This window comes from Bactrocera oleae, chromosome 6 (assembly GCF_042242935.1).
Source record: "Bactrocera oleae isolate idBacOlea1 chromosome 6, idBacOlea1, whole genome shotgun sequence".
NCBI classification, from domain to species: domain Eukaryota; kingdom Metazoa; phylum Arthropoda; class Insecta; order Diptera; family Tephritidae; genus Bactrocera; species Bactrocera oleae.
The window spans coordinates 3,121,619-3,140,046 of record NC_091540.1 but is presented as its reverse complement, the minus strand read 5'-3'; the positions used below and the strand labels follow the sequence as shown (position 1 = coordinate 3,140,046).

At 35.3% G+C, this 18,428-nt stretch overlaps 1 protein-coding gene across 4 annotated transcripts in view; it reads right to left on the bottom strand.

Annotated features, from left to right (window-relative positions):
• LOC106616376 (protein TANC2) overlaps positions 1-18,428 on the bottom strand; it is a 95,882-nt gene that overhangs the window by 29,783 nt on the left and 47,671 nt on the right. For all 4 annotated transcript variants that reach the window (XM_014233015.3, XM_070111207.1, XM_070111208.1 and 1 more), the window contains 2 exons: positions 9,211-9,399; positions 3,701-3,906 (listed from right to left, as the gene is read on the bottom strand). In XM_014233015.3, coding sequence (XP_014088490.2) covers positions 3,701-3,906; positions 9,211-9,399 — 395 coding nt within the window. The remainder of the gene's footprint in view (positions 1-3,700; positions 3,907-9,210; positions 9,400-18,428) is intronic.

The following is an 18,428-nucleotide window of genomic DNA, read 5'->3' as shown; positions in this document are numbered from 1 at the left end:
CTGGTTGGCCGCGGATGTGCGCAGATTGACATGTGCCCCCAATACCGTTTTTGCTGCAGTTCATACGCGTTGCATACATACAAACATACATACGAGTGCATAAATCCTTGTGGCCTCTTCATCCGTTTCTGCTTACTATAACCGCCACTCCGCTGTCTGTCGACCGCTTCATTCGCTGCATGCGCTGACGCGATTAAAGTCTAAATCGCACTGGAAAAATGATATGCGCTGACGTCTAAAGTGAAATCCCATGTCACGTGTCAAATGGCGCAAGAAGCAACAAAAAAAATTTTAAAGCGTGCAGGCGCATGCGCTGAACGACTGACAGCTGACTGCTGAGGCGACGTGCATGCACTCTGCAAGCGGCTAAACAATCAATACGAGTAGTTTATTTTATTTGTTGCGATTTATTTAACAAACTGTGCGAATAAGTAAAATACAGTTAAAGGAAGATGAAGAGGAAGAAAATAAGCGTAAATATAAAAAGTTCTACGCAAGTGGCAGCAATAAATCGCCACACGTAGCTAGCGCAGTTGTAGCGTAAGCCGAAATTTAAAAAATACTATAAATTTAACAAGTAAGGCAGTGCTAGGCTCGAACGGCACTTCACAATTAAATCGAGTTAAAATTTTGCTACAGACATATATTGTCCGTTGTAGTTTACGAGTATTTTTCGCTAATGGCATATCAGCACTGAAAAACTAAATTTTATGCATTTTTGAAAATTACCGTTACATGAAATGTGAACTTAGAGGTGTTCAGTTAGGTAATATGCCGAATTTATATAAGTTGGTGTAATGTATGGACGCTCATACCATTGGCAGTGCTACTCTTTGATCATCATACTACAGCAATCCCATCTTTAGATGTTTTATGAGCTTAAAATATGTAAATTTACTATTCAAGAGCACTACACTAATTGACTCTTTCGATTTCACAGTTGTGCTCTACTATTAAATTAATAAGCCAGGTATTGCGCTTGGGTATAAAAATTTACAAATTTGAATTGTAAAAGCACTTAAGTATTTTTGTAAGCATGTTCTTCAACCGAGAACCACTTCTGACCTAATTTCCTGAGTTGTGAAACTAAAGAACAGCTAAAAGAGAGCAAAAAACAACACAAACTATCAACTCGCGCTCAAGTTACACCCAGCATAGTAGCTTTAACGTTGTGCGAAATAAAAAAAGGAAAAACTTTACGAAGTCTGATCAGCCGCGCCTCGGCTTACTTTTGGCTATTTTATTGCGCCTTATACTTTTTGGCATTTAGTTGTGTCTGTCAGTGTCGTCGACGCTCGCATCCGAACCTTAACATTAAATAATAAATAAACTAAATGGTAGTTACGATTAAAAACTGCGCATCGTTGATATTTGAATACGCTTCTGTTTTGTTGTTGTAAATGTCATTTGATATTCATGCTTTGGTGACTTAAATTTTATGTAAGCCGCTTGTAAGCGCCTTAAATGTCGTGATGTTGGCTTAGAGGAAAAGTGTTTTTGTTCTTTGACGGCGTGTTCGGGTGAGTAAATTGGCGTATGGTTGCCACTTCGTAATTATTGTTGGCTGAAGTTGAAGTAATTGTAGAAACACTACAATACTATAAATTTAAGACTCCAGCTAACTGATACTTTATCTGTAAAATGGTCACCTAAGTTCGAAAAGAATTTCTAAAGCTTTCAGATTATTGGCTGTTAGACCACTTCAGCTGGCTGCTTTTTTATATAATATATACCGAAAGCCACAAATCAAATCTTGAAAAACTCGTTTTAAGTTCGAGCCACAATGCAGAACGATAAACCAGTTTTGGTTAAAGAGTTATATCCACATGTGAATTCCGAAAATTCGAATTTTTAGTTAATATGTCGACTGTACAATATATATTATATATATATATTTCCAACATTTCTCCGAAAAATTTAAATAGATTCAGCAAATAAATTTAAAGTTATCAGTACATTTGTACGAATTTTTTAACCAAGTGTAATCGTGTTCTAAAACGTTTTACTTGAAACACTGTTTTCATAGACAGTAAGGAACGTTTCCCGAAACACTCCGCCTGAACGCTCGACTTCAAATTTTCATAAGACCTATTAGATTTGTCAAGCAATAATCGAAAGTATAAGATTTTTGAAAATTTTTTCGAATTTTTAAGCCACCCAGTCAACATTTTTTCAAAAAACCTAATTTTTTTGTGAATCTGCCATTTCATCCAAAAGAAAAATTTTGATAAGTCCTTTGACCATTACGTGTATTGATCTATTGTAATAATAATTTTTTTTGGTTATTGGATTGGAGATAATTTTTAGCAGAAAATTGTTCCTTGATGCCAGCCAACTTTTTTATTATTTCTATATATTTTTTTAAAATAATATGCCTCTTCAAATAAATATTTACTAAAAAGCGCGTTTTTTTACATGCAAGAGGATATAACCGCTTAAGACTCACACAGAACTATTCATTGGTAGAACATGGCAACCTTAACTCAAACATTTGCTCTTTAGGTTATGTCATTCACAATTCACTGATCAGGTGTATAAAATATTTGAGTCTCGGAGTCTCAGGTTACGCCTTTGGCATTAAAATATCAATTTGACATTTAACAAAAAAAAATATATATGTTATATACATATATGTATGAATATAAATGTATGTGAAAACTAATATTTGAAGTATTAAATGATAAACCACAGAAAAATACGAGGAGCAAACGTTGGTTTGACATGAGCAAGACAAGCTTATGATGAACTTTATTGAAGAGTTTTTATACATATAAAAAGGATGAGGGATCTAGAATGCGCCAAGAAACCATTCAAGTGTACGAAAGGTAGAGTTAAAGTTATGTAAGAAGTAAGTGAAAATCAAGCAAAAATACGGTAACACGAAGAAAGTTGAGTTACGAGAAATAACAAATATTTATTGGGAATAGACTGACAATAATCGTAAACGAGGGGGAAACAGCAGAAAACACACAAATCCAGTGCCAATCAAGTGGCAGTGAAAAGTGAAAAATACAAGTAAACACATACATACTAATGTTTTTATATAAGCTCACCAAGTGAAGTGCGCGCCGATCGACAATTGTAGGGAAGATCAAAGATCGATTGTGCGATCGAACTGCCGATCAAGCTATTGTATGAGTAATCGAAGAGTTTGCAATGCAAGACGCTTGCGATGGCAAACCATACAAAGAAAAACAACAAAAAATACACATGTGATTGACTGACTGACTGGCTGAATAGTCGGCAATCACGTGCAAAGAAATGCAAATAACAATGGATTGAGTTGCCCGCAGGCATTAGACAGGGAGCGCGCGCATACTCCAACTAGCCGCAAGACTCACATTGCAATGCGCTCGATTCACACTCAGCATCGCAGTCAATAAAACAGTCACTTGGCAGACGGAACAATCGAGCCAAGCGGCTGACTGACCGACCAGTCGATGGTTACTAACCCATACTTCAATTATTTTGTCGGTACTCGATCACAAACCAAATGAGGTAAACACTTAACACCAGCGCGGTATCAACATTTGAAGCGTACACTCCAAAAGCTATGACGGATGAAGAGGTTAGAAGCTGGTCTTGGTTAGTGTTGAGTAGTACAAGTACATAAATACTTGTAGTTTTGTTTTCTCAATGATGATATAAATTCATATGTGCATACTATATGTTTGTCTGATTGTATGATTATGGCACTTACCTGCATGTAACGCGCCAGCGCGGCGGCATTTGTGCGTTGCTGTTGCTGCTGTTGTAGTTGCAGCAACTGTTGTTGTTTCTGTTGATGCTGCTGTTGCACTTGTGATCTCAGCTGTGGCTGCGGTGAGCCCAATGGGCTAACAATTGTCGATGTCGAACCACCGATGCCCGTGTCATAGCCTTGAGCATTGCTGTTGCAGTCAACATCTGTGCGGAATAATAAAAATAATTGTGGTTAATTAAAAAGAACACAATAAAAATTATATCATCAAAATTAGATAAAAGCAATAAATCTGTGAGAATAATGCACAGCAATTTGTTGAGGTTTGTATTTTAGAAGGATTCAAAAGGTATTGAATGACCAGAATTAAAAGGCTCGTAAGAACACTAAGCAGTTAGTGCATGTTCCGACTAACATTGAAAATAAATTTATTGTATTTCTATACAGAAAAAAGCTCTCAGAAAAAAACTTTTAGCCATTCGAGGGAGGCTTTAAACTTGTCTAACCAATTGACGCAGAATAACAAAGCTCACACCGCAAGCTGATTTAGAAGCACAACCCATCGTTCTACTGAGAGCTTTGAAGATAATTCTTTCATAGCAAAGATAAACCTCCGTTTCTATTTTAGAAATCTGAAAGCTTCCAAAAAGCTTTCAATAAAAACAAAAAAACAACAAAAAACAACAAAGTTCGCACTGCAACCTGTTATAAAAGCTCAAGGCATCTTCCTACTAAAAGCTTTAAAGACCAGCTGGTGCTAATCTTATTGCTGGCTACTGTTTAATAGACATTACTGGTATGCGGTTGACCGTGATCGACGGTGAAACCTTATAAACAAACCAAAAAGTTTTTTCCAGTAACGGTTGCAGCTTGACAGTCATTATAAAGTATTGCATATAGTTTAAAGTATATAAATATGCCGTAAAACCTAAAAATATGCATAATTTATTCTTAAGAGAGCTATAAAAACCCTTATATTAATCCGATCACAATTTTCTGACTTTTTCAAATTTGTATTGTTTCGTTGCCAACCGAATTGAATGATAAGTAATCAGTTGCTGCCATCAACTGAATGGAGGTCCTGAATATGATTTATTGCGACGAGTTCGAACCATAAAGTATTAATGTTTGAGTAAGTTTGAGACGATATACAAAGTGATGGTTAACGGTATGGTAGGACTCTTTGTACACAGAGTTTTCCATACATAGACATACTGGTGACGCGACGTGGGTTTATGAATATGGCGTCGTAAAAGTCCAACAATTTAGTCAATGGCGCTCCAAAAATGAGCTTTACTTAGCTAAAGACAATAAAGGCCGTCCCACCTGAGGCTTATAACAAGTGTATTGAAAATTGGATAAAACGTTGACATACTTGTATTGGCTCAGATGCTTATTTTGAAGAGAATAATTAAGATTTGTATTAAAATATGCGCAACTGTACTTCTTCTAGTCCGGGTCAATTCTGATCAGATGTTATTTTATAAAAGTTTAGTTGCCACAGATGTTTTCAAATCCATTCGTGGTTTTTTCACTTTCTTTTTTGAACATAATTCCATTTACTTAATCCTCCATCAATATTCGCAGCGAAGCCTCGAACCGCGACTTGACTTCTAGTTAAGAATAAAAAATGTAACCGCAGACATTGTTTGGCAAATGTTAAACAAATAACTGGCAACAAGAATGGCAATAAAAATTTGCTGTGAGAAAACAAAAATGGAAAAAAAATAGACGCAACAATGCCAACTGATAAATTGCGGCGTGTTTATGCAAATTTACGACATGCAAATACAATAAAAAATATCTACCTAACATCAGTTAATGGCTGACTCCCTCTTGGAAGAAATAAAGCGCAAAAAAATTAAATAAAATAGCGAAAAAACAACAAATTTTGCATACTCCAAGAATGATTGTTGTTGCTGTTAGTGGGGCTGCTGCAACTGTGAAACGATCGTAAAGTGAAGGAGATCGATTTCAAATTGCCGCAACACAGCACGCAGCTGCAACAATTTGCACTACAGGCGGCGGGTGAGCACCAGCACACAAACACACAAATACATAGACAATAGACAAGATGGCAAATGAAGTGGAAATAAAAGAAAAAGCACTAAAGTAAATGCCCAACAGCGAGTAACAAACCAAACGATCAATTGTGCAAACGATCTGCAATTCAAACGATCGGCAGTCAGTTACATGTAAACATATATATATATATATACATACAAACAAACACACTTTGCGCACTTTTTTGCGACGATTTTTGTTTATTTTAGCCGCGCTCCACTATAGCTGTAATGTAGAATTTGCAACTGCAGAAGCTGTCTATAGTCAAAGTTGGCGTGGATGAATGACTAAGTGACGGAGTGACTTGAGTGTGATCGCCTCGAGTTTAAAGCGCTGCTCTTAACCTCTTTTTAAACAGCTTGTTGGCCACTTATACACACAGCATTTAAGTAGTGGCATTACCCCACTTCGACTTCCCGCCATATAAATGTTTACAGGCGTGCATACAAATAATTTTACAATTCTACAATTTGCAAGCTTAAGATTTCCTCAGAGCAATCGAACAACTACAAACTAATATAAAAATGATAAAAAAAAATGTTAACTGCGGCTGCACCAAAGCTATAATACCCTTCACAGTTGCATTTTTCACAGCGTAGAAGGGTATAAAAAGATCTTTATCTCGATTTTGATTAGGCACTTTTGATCGCAGATATAAATATACAGTTGTCCGATCTCAACAATTTGTTCGGAGAGTGTAGCGCTGCGTTGGATAATAATCGTGAAGATATTTTTACAAATAAAGACATAACATGACTAAATCGACTCAATTCGTCAAACTGATCATTTATATATATACTTTATAGGGTCTTCATAGTTTCCGTCTGCGTGTTAAAAACTTGGTGGCAAACTTAATATACCCTGTTCAGGGTATAAATGTAAATATAGCAGCCGGCAATTTATATTTTTTACCTAGTGCACTCAGCTCCTAACAAGCTTTGCAAAACCGCAGCAAAAATCGATCTTTAATGACACTAAACGTTCACGAATTCTACTCTACTAATCACTGACTATTGTAATGAACCATTGCGCTGATTGGTAGGTAAACTGTTTGTTGTTCTTATTGTTGATTTGTAGTAATTTTTTGTGCTTAATACGCGTAATACGCCTTAAGAGCAAGCTACGAGCTTTGTTTGTTAAAACAGTGGCATTAAAAGTCTCCGCAGGGTAGCTTAATATGCAACACTGCTGCTGTCAAATTCGTTTTGACAGTAATCTACTGTCACTTAAGACGTAAGCTGCATGAATTAAAGTGCTTAGCAACATTGGCAGCATTGAAAACTGGTAGCTCCAAAATTTTTTATATAAGTTTAAGATAGCAAACTTTTCGTTTGTAAAAATCAAAACTGAACATGAAGGAAGAGTCGATGGTATACCAATACTTTTCTTTTTGGAATACTAAACTTAATTTCGGATAATTTCTTGTGTCAATCAATAAAAATTAACGTAGAAAGTGTTTAAAAAATCGTTTTACTTTTAATTGGCATATTGACCCATAGTAAGACAACAGGAGATCCGAGGAATTCAATTTATGATGTCGCGTTACTCATACTTCTTCATAGGTTATAGTTTGACAAGCAAATTATTTGTGAACTTATTTTTATGTGATTGTGAAACTGCATAAAATCACCGATCATTCTCAAGACCTTAGATACCAAAACTATGCTCAAACTAGTGAACTTTTCCTCTCGAAAGTGCATCCGAAGTGGAATATGGTTTAAATGTTAGAGACGGTGTTTAGGTTGTGTGTCTAATAACCGCATAGTTTGGAGAACTCTAAAAAATTATATACATTTTATGCCATAAAAAATTTCGTACTAATCGAACAAACATCGTATGTTTATTGAATTGCATAATCCAGCGCAATAATTATTACGCTTGTTATTAGTTTATTAGAATACAAATTACTATAAACTTCAGCTTATTGCACAACAGATTTGATTTTGTGGGTGCGGGCAAAGCTATGATATTTTGAATGGCTTTTCTAATGAGATTTTTTTAGTTGGAATGTCGTGATTAATTAAAGAAACAAGTGTATAAAATGGGTTGAATAGTTTAATTGAAAAAAAATTTTACAAAAGACCAATTAGATTAGATTGAGATACACGATTAGATGTTCTGAATTCCGAGTTGATTTATGAATTGACAGAAGAGATTGAAAGAGAAGAGATAAATACATGCGCTATAAACGGAAAAGAGCACCTTCCAATGGTTTGAAGAGGAGAGAATTCAGCATAGATTTTTATCAGTAAAACTTTCATCAAGCGATTGCATTCGCCTAACCTTTAATCAAATTTGAGCCATACTGATCCATTTAAATATTTTCTGTTTAGATTGGTATAACCCTTTTTATATTCGTATAAAGTTCGATCAATCAATCGATATGTAAATTAGTATGTGTCTGGTAGCTGTTTACTTACGACACGAAAAGCAATTATAGAGATTTTAAAATTTTAATTCTTAATCCGCATCCTGAGTTTGTTTCAATTTGGATAACATTGAAACAAAAGAAAGTTGTAGATATAAGTACATAAAAATTAAAGACTCAATGAAAATATCAGTTCTATTATTAGGGTAAAAATAGCATATCTGTAGGCATCATCTCATCCAATATCGAAACACAAGCTAGCCCTAGGTATCGCTATTTCTATAGGGCGCCCAAAACCGTTCTAAGATCTTGGACTTTCTCTATGAATCAAGACATACTGAAGGACTTGAGAACTATTCGTGTAGTATACTCCTGAATGAACTTTATATTTATCACCAAATTACACGAACATCTATACTAACATAGCAAACTTCAGCGAATGCTTAGTCAAAGCTTCAAAGATTTTTATAGCCGCGAAAAAGAAAGGTGTTGTTGACATTTAATTGCTGTTGTAACTCATTTAAGATTTGTCGGTGGTGGCAAATGATTTCCGTCAACAATAAAATCGTATACACCTACTTTTACATAAAGTGGTTGTAAATCTAAAGTTAAATTAATCTTTATGGCATAGAAAACAACAAAAACCAAATTAGAAGAGTAATGAAATATAGACAACAATTAAGGCGAAACAAAATTAGATTGGTTTGCGGAAAACGATTATAAAGATTTATCGAAGCGCGATTGGAGGAGAGGGGAAATATAATAAAAAAGAGGAAAGGAGTAATAAGGAATAGATTTCGGATCGAATAGAATAGTTTTCTGGTTAATTTTTTCATACATTTTTATATTTTACAGCTAATGGTTCTTTGGTGAACTGTCCAGTCCAATTACGTATAAAACAGAGAATAAGATCTAAACTTTTAAAACTTCGATACGAGTTCATAGTTTTTATGACCTACTCTCACATTTTGTTATTCCATGTTATTTATAACTACTACAAACTATCTATCACTATTCCATTTTCTTTTTTTTTCAAATAAAAGCTTAATAAAAATTATTGATTAAGTATTTTACTCACCCTTCAATGAACTATTACTATTCATACACATCGGACACTGATCGTTACGAAACATACACGAATAGCAACGCTCATGACCACAGGTATCGATCAATTTCCGGCGTTTGCCCTTGTCGAAAGATATGCGACAACTAGGGCATATCGTGCCGCTGCTGTCGTGCTCCAATAAGCGACGAATGGATTGGAGATCTGAAAGTAGACGAAGAAAGCAGGCAATTAAAAAATATTTTTTTAATAAACGATCTTAAATTTATTTGATTTAATATTTGTAGTTTCTTTTTAATTCTAATGAGAAGAGCAAAGTATGTATGAAAAAGAGAAGAAATGTGAAGCAAAGTGTAGAAAAAGAGTAAATAATATGCCGTTTAAGAGGCACACCTAGTATGAGATTAAAAAATATATTTTTTTCCAATATTTCGATAAGTTATATATATAAAATATCAGACTAAAATTTTAGATCGATATCTCAAATAGTTTTAGAGTTACAGCCTTCTAAAATGTCACTAACTCAGTTCAATCAGTTTAATTAGTTTATCTTTAAATCCACTTTGCTTTCGTGATTACTTGGACCTTTTGTATGTTTTATGTAAGCCAAAAACGACCAAAAATTAGTGTAAAATTCAACTTGTTTTTTAAAAACGCCGCAATTTTATCAAATATTATTTTTTTTGCGTTCGAGATCGGATGCGATGATTTCAATAAATTGGTAAAATCAAATTTAATTTGGGTAATATTAAACACAAAGTTTTTGATTTCTTTCTCAATTGATCTACAAATCTTAACTGCTTTATATGTATAAGTGGAGTTCACTTGGTTTTGACTTTTTGCACACTCGAAAAATATTTGGAGAATATTTTGTCTCTATAAATGTTTCAGGCTGTACCTAGCACTTCATGTTCCAGAAAAATTTAAATTCAAAAACTTATTATTATTATTATTAACCGAATTTTAAACTATAAATATATGGTTTTTCTAGACTAGCTAAATACATTGAATTTTAACGGAGAAATGTCAGTTAGATTCAACGCAATTGGGTTACCATGTATAATTGAAAATAATACGTTGATTTACTTTACGATTCCTTCTATATGCAATACTTTTGGGTCTATTCGAGATCGTGTTGAGGGGCATACTGAATAAGCTGCGAATTTTAAATCATATTTAAACAAAATTTTTCTTCCTCTTATTAATATTTGCACCACTGTGCCACTTCCTTAGCAAATTGTGTGACTTTTCACGAGCGGAAATGGAGTTATTCAAATAGTACTACTTTTTTCTGCCCAAAAGTCACGCATTTAAATGCAAATTCAAACTTCCTAAGAAGTTGAAAAAGTCACAAATACCCACAAATACTGAAGCTATGAGCAAAATAAAAAAAAACTTTCGCCGCGTAGGTTTGGCAGCAGTAAAAGAGCAAATTAGTATAGACAAAATAAAATAAAAAAATTAAAACAAAAATATTGGTAAATATGTGAATTTTAAGTGGGTTGCCTAATACCCCGATGCAGTCGAGTACTGAGCAAGATATGCAATTCACCGTTCATTAACAAAAACGAGCAAAAGAATATAAAAATTAAATACCGGCAACTTTTGCAGCCAGACTTTTTGACTTCGCGCAATTTTTTGTGCAATTTTGATGTTTATTGCTGTTGTTATGCTGTTTTGTGGGTATTTTGATTTGTTTTGGGTTTTTTTTTTTGTCCACATAGACAACCGGTTGGCGAAGCGCATGTTCTGCGGCCCACACAATTCTTCCAAGGAATAACAAGAAGCAGTACAAAATATTTATATAAGCGTTATGGTATATATGTGCATATGTGTGTATGTATGTTTGTATGTATATGAAACCAACTATCGAAGGAGTCGAGTATACCCACAACCTGGTAACCCCAAACAGTTTTTGCTTAGATTTTGCAAATTTGAATGCGCGTAGCGAAGGAAATATAATTTGGAAGTGCATATACGCATATATATAAGTATATACATGTATGGTTACAAAACTTATTGCATTTGTGGTCTTAAATATATACATAAATATTTTTATTTTTTAAATTCTTCTCAAGTGGCTTTGCATGAATGAAACCCACACTCGCACGACTTCCAGCAAACGCAGGCAACAAAGTTCATTCAGAAACTCGCTTTGCGAAAACCACTATGGTTGCTGCGTTACAGCGCATGCGTGCCATATGCCATGTGCAGCGTTGCAACCGGACGCGGACCAAAATGCAGCGCAGCTAGCAAACAACCCACTCGAAAATATGGTATATTTTGTAAAAAAAACGTAGTTTTTAATTTTTTTTCTTTTTTTTGCGTTTGTTGTAATTTTTGAAGCGCGTTAAAATATCAGCGCGTGTGCGCAACGTTTGCATCCGCTGGTTGGTGCACCGTCGCAGACACGCCACCACAGGGCAGAACATTGCCAAGTCGATTTGCTGATTGCCTTGTTTTTTAAGAGCCTTCAAAGACTGCGAGGCAATTGCTATTTCATTGTATGTACTTCGCGTGCTCTTGTTGCTATTGTTGTTGGTGGCACAAGTGCAATTGCGTGGGTAGATAACAGCTTGGCAAATAGCAGGCAGCTGTGTCTAAGGCTTTGTCTGTGACTGCGTCTGCGTCTGCGAGTGTCGCTTATGGTCTGTAAATGTCATTTATGCGGGCTTTATTGCGAATGCGCTGAAATAAGCTGGAAGGTTAAGGTTTCCCACCCACTGTTAGTGCCGGGTATTTATGCAAATGGCGGTGTGTTATGCAACGTTTAGGGAGCGATTTTGGCTTTTTGAAAGAATTGCGCATAAAAACTTCAACATATGTCAGTTTTGATTCAAAGTTTTATTTGACAATACAATTCTAAGATTTAAGATTTTTTGTGAATGAAACCACAACTACTCAAAATTCTCATATTTCGCATGTTGAATGTAAAATATAATAGTTCTTTTAACAGCTAGCTACACCACTCACTTTTTAAGCCCTCCTTCCGGTCTAAAAAAACAAAAACAGAATCCAGTTATTATTAAATAATGTAACACACGAAGCTTCATCGATTCAACGTATTATTTAAGCGATGCAGAACTTCAAAAAAAAATTGGATTCTTTACTCAGCTTTACTAAGATTTAAGAGCATTCAAAACCTGCTCATAGCTTTTTACAATCATTTGTCCTCAGCAGATATACATTTCTAACTAAATCATTATTTCAAATACCAAAACGCCCTGTCGGCATCAAAAGTTGCTATATAACTGAGTAGCTTTCTTAATTGTTTGAACTTTTTATGAAGACATAGACTTTCAGCAAGATGAGTCAATATACCTGACAACATGAAAGAGGCGCCCGCCAATAACTGAGCCTTTTTAGCATAAAATTATACCTATTGGACTTTTTCACTGTTATAATAGAAAGACTTTGTAAAGGAAAAGTATTTTGAAAAAAAAAACTCAAGTAAATCTAATAGATGGGATATTTTCTAGTGAAAGCTTTATATAGAGAGCTTTCGTGAGACAAAAATCTTTGGTGAAAATGAAAGCTTCAGTTAATAAGTTCGCTTTGGAAATCAGTTTTTGATGGTAAATAGACGTACTGATGTTTTAAGCTTTTCGATAGGACTTAACCGAAAAACGCTTTGTAGAGAAAGCACAAGGACGTTGAATGCATGGATTTTTAACTAATTGAGCTTATCTCTTTGATCTCAATGTATAGATCGCTCATTTGTATTCGAGTATTGTTGAGTGATAATAAATTCCTAGACACAAATTTCATGGCCTTCCTCACAATCTTTCTCTCTTCTAGACTCTTTTAATGCCATAAAAAATACTTTCCCACCAAGAAACAATGGAAAATTCAAATTCAAATAATTTGCACGAAATGCGGAAGTGAATTTTGTGCGAACGGTCATCCGAACGGCGCTTGGCTGCACCAAGATGCGTGCCACACTGCGGTCACAGCGTTGGCGTCAGTGTAGAATGTCTAAAAACCGCAACGGACGAGCGAAGTTGATGAGATTTCTTTGTGCGAAGAATAATAAGCCGATATACATATGTCTGCGCGTATAATTTTTATTCTTACACAACACATATGTTGCTGAAACGCCGGCCACCAAGCGCTCAAAGCTCCCGCCTGCATGCCATGGGCAATTTAAAGCCTGTTGACCGTTGCGAAAATAATGTACAAAATGCAAAACAGAAATTTCTCAATTTCCCGTTAATGATTACTTTCACTGTGTTTGTTGCTGTTGTTGCATGTAGCTCAACTGCTCAATTCAATTATGACAAAATGCCAGGCATGCAACAAAAGCCACATTGTGTTGGCGTACAAGCGTGCTGCAATGAGTTCTTAAGCCGCTTAGCGTAATTATCAGCTAAATTTGCACAGAACAAATGCTGGAAGAAAACAACAATAACAAATGTGTGTGCGTGTGTTGCAAGTCCTGCGCTTTAATGATTTCTGTTTGCGAGAAACCGCAATGAAAATTAACAACGACAAACGTCAACCGCTGTGCCGACGGCGCACGCCCACACGCCGCTCCGTGCGGCAGCAACAAAACGTGCCAGGCGACCGCTGTCACATACACACATGCGCGCACAAGATACTGGTGTTGCGGTTGCATGCAACGTGGGTCGTTGGACGACGCGTAGGCTCAGAGCGCGCCGCCAATGCACGCTTATGCAAACGAAGGCGTAGAAAGAATAGAAAAAAGCAACAAACACAGTGAGTGCGCGCCATGCTACTTGTACAACAACAGCAGACAAACGAAGCGGAAAATTCAATTCAATCAAAAACAAAGGCAAACTGCAATGTAAAAGCAAAAAGCAAAAAACAGAAAACAAAACAACAACAAAGTGAGTGTGAGTGTGCGGCCAGTGCAAAAATAAAATTGTTGCACGTAGTAAATAAATCTGCGAATCAAATTGGTGACGCGCTTGAGTGGCTGAATTAGATTTGCAATTGCGGCAGTGGCATAAAAATGCATATTGCATGCATAATTGTAACACCATGGGTAGACAGCGCGGCAGACTGCAGCGCGTTACGTCTGCGTTTGTGGAATTGGGCGGACAGGATTAACGCGCGCGGGCCGTTCGACTGCAGACCGACCAGCAGGCGTATAGCGGTTGTTGTTGTTCGAGTTGTATACGTAGACACACACAGTAGTTCAAGCGCATAACTTCGCACTACAATTGACAACCGAGTACAAGCGTTTAAGCATCACAGCACATTGTGGCACAGTGGGTGGTGCCTGGACGGTGGGAACTTGAAATTTATAGTGTTCCAGTTTACGAATTTCGAGCTCAATACGTATGGTTGGTGGATTTCTAGAAACACCTGGATTACGCAAGAGTCCATCGAAGCATTAACAGTTGAGTGTGGACTCATTAAATTGCTTAAATAATTTTCTTAAAATGCCAAGGTTTCTGCTCGTGTGAAATCGATCTACTTGTAGTAAGTCCATCTAAACTGGATTATATACCTAATTAGATGTTTGACTAAGCCTTTTCTTGAATAAGAAAGTTCTATTTTGTCTTCTCCCACACTAAATTGTTGCTGAACTTCTATGCAAAGGTGTTTCATTCTAAAAATACTAATAAAAAAAGTAGTGTAGCTGGTTGACACATACGAATTTTGGGTTTTCAAAAGCCAATGATTATCTGTATACTTTGACAAAGAAAAATCTAGTGTGATTTTGCAGTCTGAACAAAAGGTAGACGTGAAATGATACAAAAGCCAAAAATGTGGTGATCCTTTGCATGAAACATATCGTTTTTATAAAAAGTGATTTTTAAATTTGTAGAGGATCTTAGCGATCTTTGCCAGAGTATTCGTACCCAAGGCAATTTCAAGTAGAAGTATCTAACCTTAAGAAGCATTTATGCCATTTTGACTCTAAGAGACCCCTGTAGAATTACATTTTCTGGTAAGCTATATAAAAACCCGCTTTACCGCAGCCTCTCACATCCCTTTCTACACAAAATACACTGGAAAGATTTAAAAATGAGTTGAGTAGACTGTCTTGTTTTTATTGTTAATAGTTAAAATGCAGGATTAATTCATGTTTTTCTTAATTGTAGAATTCAAATTATCTCGGTACTAGATCCACTTAATCTAACAAGCTAAATTCAGTCCCACTTTGTTTATGGGAACTTAATAAGGCTCGCTGTCACATCTTTTTTGGGAAAAGAGGAAGATGACTTAATGAAGAACTTTTTGTGGTTGGAAAAACTTATCAATGTGTTTCATGTGTTAAATATGAAATATGGTTGTATGAACATTAAGTCCATAGAGTATAATGCGCCGGTTAACGATACAAAATTTCAATGATCATATTGTTATTTAAAAGTTTTTCCCCACAAATAACTCGCTCTCGAAACACTGTTTACACTGCACTACAACAGCGACAGTTGCTTTGCGATTTTTCGCATTGATTTATTAGGTGTTTTGGAAGAATTGAGGACACATGTGTACGCGTATGTGTCACTTGTGTATTATTAGTGCGCTGTAGTTTATTGTTACGAGTGTGTTACGTGCAACTTTGCGCTATGAAATTATCTAGTTGGTGTATTTTTCTTTGCTCTATTGCTTGCCACACATTTTCAACTTCATTATGTAAGTAAGTCATTTCCGCAATTTTTCAATAGACTTAATGCCACAATGAATTTCGATGCGCTTCGACATTAGAATGTGAGAAATTTTTTACAATATTCCGGGCATATTCGCATTGTATGCAAGTGGTGCAGGCGAGTTGCCAGACGGAGATTGTAGTTAGCGGAAAAAACAAGTGTTGGATATGTTAATTAGCTGTTGCGTGTAAAACATGAAAATTACAACAACTAAAAGTGATAAACTCAGTCATAACTTAAATTGCATGCGAATGTTTCTTAGAAAAATATGCATATTTGCTACATTAGCTTCCCAAGACGCCCATCTTCTTAGTTCTGTTGGAGCAAAATCGTTTCACAAGTACGTCTTTTTGCTATAAAACGCCATTTTGAATAAGAAATGAAATAATCATTTTAGAATAGATCATTGAATCAGCAAATAAAGCTTTGGAATAAGGTGGCAGATCAGCACTTATCGAGAAATAAGTGCATGCTATCCCTAAGCTTCCGAATACGGAATATCTATAAGTTTCGTCAAAATATATCCATACTTTGCCGAAGTCCCCAACTTCGGTATACTTATCAAGTTTCTATCCTTTGGTTTACATATATCATATATTATATATACCGTATACCTATATATTTCGGAAAAATATATTACCATATTACTCCCAAACCCCCAAAAACTGAAAATTTATAAATTTATCTCCTTTTGGTTTGCTTAGTTCATACCTAAACTTTTTTAAAGGCATTATTTGAGTTTGTACTCCCTCGCTCAATTGTATCCCATGAGATAAATTAACAAAAAAAATTCTAAAAATTGTATACCTTATAAAATTCCTCGTTGAGGGGTCAGTGCAATATTTTTGTTTTAAATTTCTCGTGAGAAAACATTTTCTTTCTATTCTTTATATTAGCATAAATGACTCATCAACTACTGATAGTTTGGAATATTTAAAGTACTATTAGAAGAGTACTATTAGAGAGATTCTAGACAGACATGTTTTCTTGAGAAATTCAGATTAGTACGAAACATATAACCATCTATTGAATTGATAAGCTTATTGACGTAACGAGAGCTGGTTCAGAGAGTATTTGATAGAAGCAGCTGTTATGCTACCGTCACATCTCTCAATATCTATGGTATATGAAGCAGTTACTACTTCTCAGTTTGACAGCTCATGTGAAGCTCGCACTTTCTTATACTAAAAAATATAATAAAAAGTAGAGAGGCTGTTGGTTACTCAAAACTACAAGATCTGAGGCTTATAATAAATAATATAGGCTACTATTGAGACTAGTCATGTCCTTAACAATCTTCAACTTATAAACCATCCAATTCCTTTGAACATGCCACTTTTATATATTTGCTATAATTACACTTAAATTGCTACAAGTATAATTTGCATTATCTTCAATTTAACCAATTTTTTCACTATTTCTTTATTAATTTTTCCTTTGCATTTACATTTGAATATACTGCTAATTTTCATGCAACACCGCACCAGATAAGTGTGCATAATCAAGAAGCACTCGTATTCAAAAGAAAAATTATAGCAACTGCTACTCAGAAAGCCAATTTTCCGTAGGCGATTGACCTGTATACTGCTTGTTCTACACATTACAGCTCTTTTTGCTGGAATTTCGCGCAGCTGACAATAAATTTGCATACAAAAGACATCAACGAAGACATGTGTGGTTTGTCTGGAGACAGGTCAGCAGAGAAAAAATTATTGTTGGTACAAAGGGATGGAGTATTTTTGAAAAACGGAATAGTTACAAATATTTAAAGTTGGAGAGACTCAAAAAGTACGGAAAAAATACGAATAAAATTTTTTTTCTGACACGAATTACTATAACTGAAACCCTTCTGATGGTGCCAGTACCCTCTTCTTATGCAAATATTTACAATAAAATAAATGTTTGCTATCGTCAGTTTTATATCTTAAAGTCGCTTGTCACTATTTTTTGCCATCTTGTAATCACCCCTAACACGCAATACTTAAACAATACGTCTTGCAAAAGCTACATACAACAGACAGGTTACGGACAACCTTAAAGCATGTAAGCAAGGAGCAAAAGTCCTTGAACCGAAACTGCCGCCATAAATAAAGTTTACACAAGCTGGCGACAAGCTTCACATTTGAATTTATTGGGAAGCAACATTCGTCTGTAATTAAATTTGCATTGGCATACTTTTTGCTAAAGCAAAAGCAACACTATGCGCCGACGCATCAACGACAATGACATCTGTCAATGTTGACAGTTGCACGACATGCAAGTGAGTTGTCGGCGTTTTTTTAATTTTCTCATCCATTTTTGCATTATATGCAAAAACCGTAATAATTTGCGTGTGAAAAATAAACGTTTTAAACAAATTATATATAAATATTTATTTGCGCTAATGCAGCCGATGCGTGGAGATGTGACAGCTGATCAAAGCAAGTTTCCGTTTCATTTGAATATGCAAAATATTTATCGAAACCGGTTAGTGTGGGTATGCATATAAATGGTTGGTTAATTAGCAGGAAAAGGTTGGGTTAACACGATTTAGTGACAGAAATTTATTTGAAGTAATACGATACATTTAAAAAATAACGCTCTAATACTAAAATTTCGTATTAGGATCTTTCT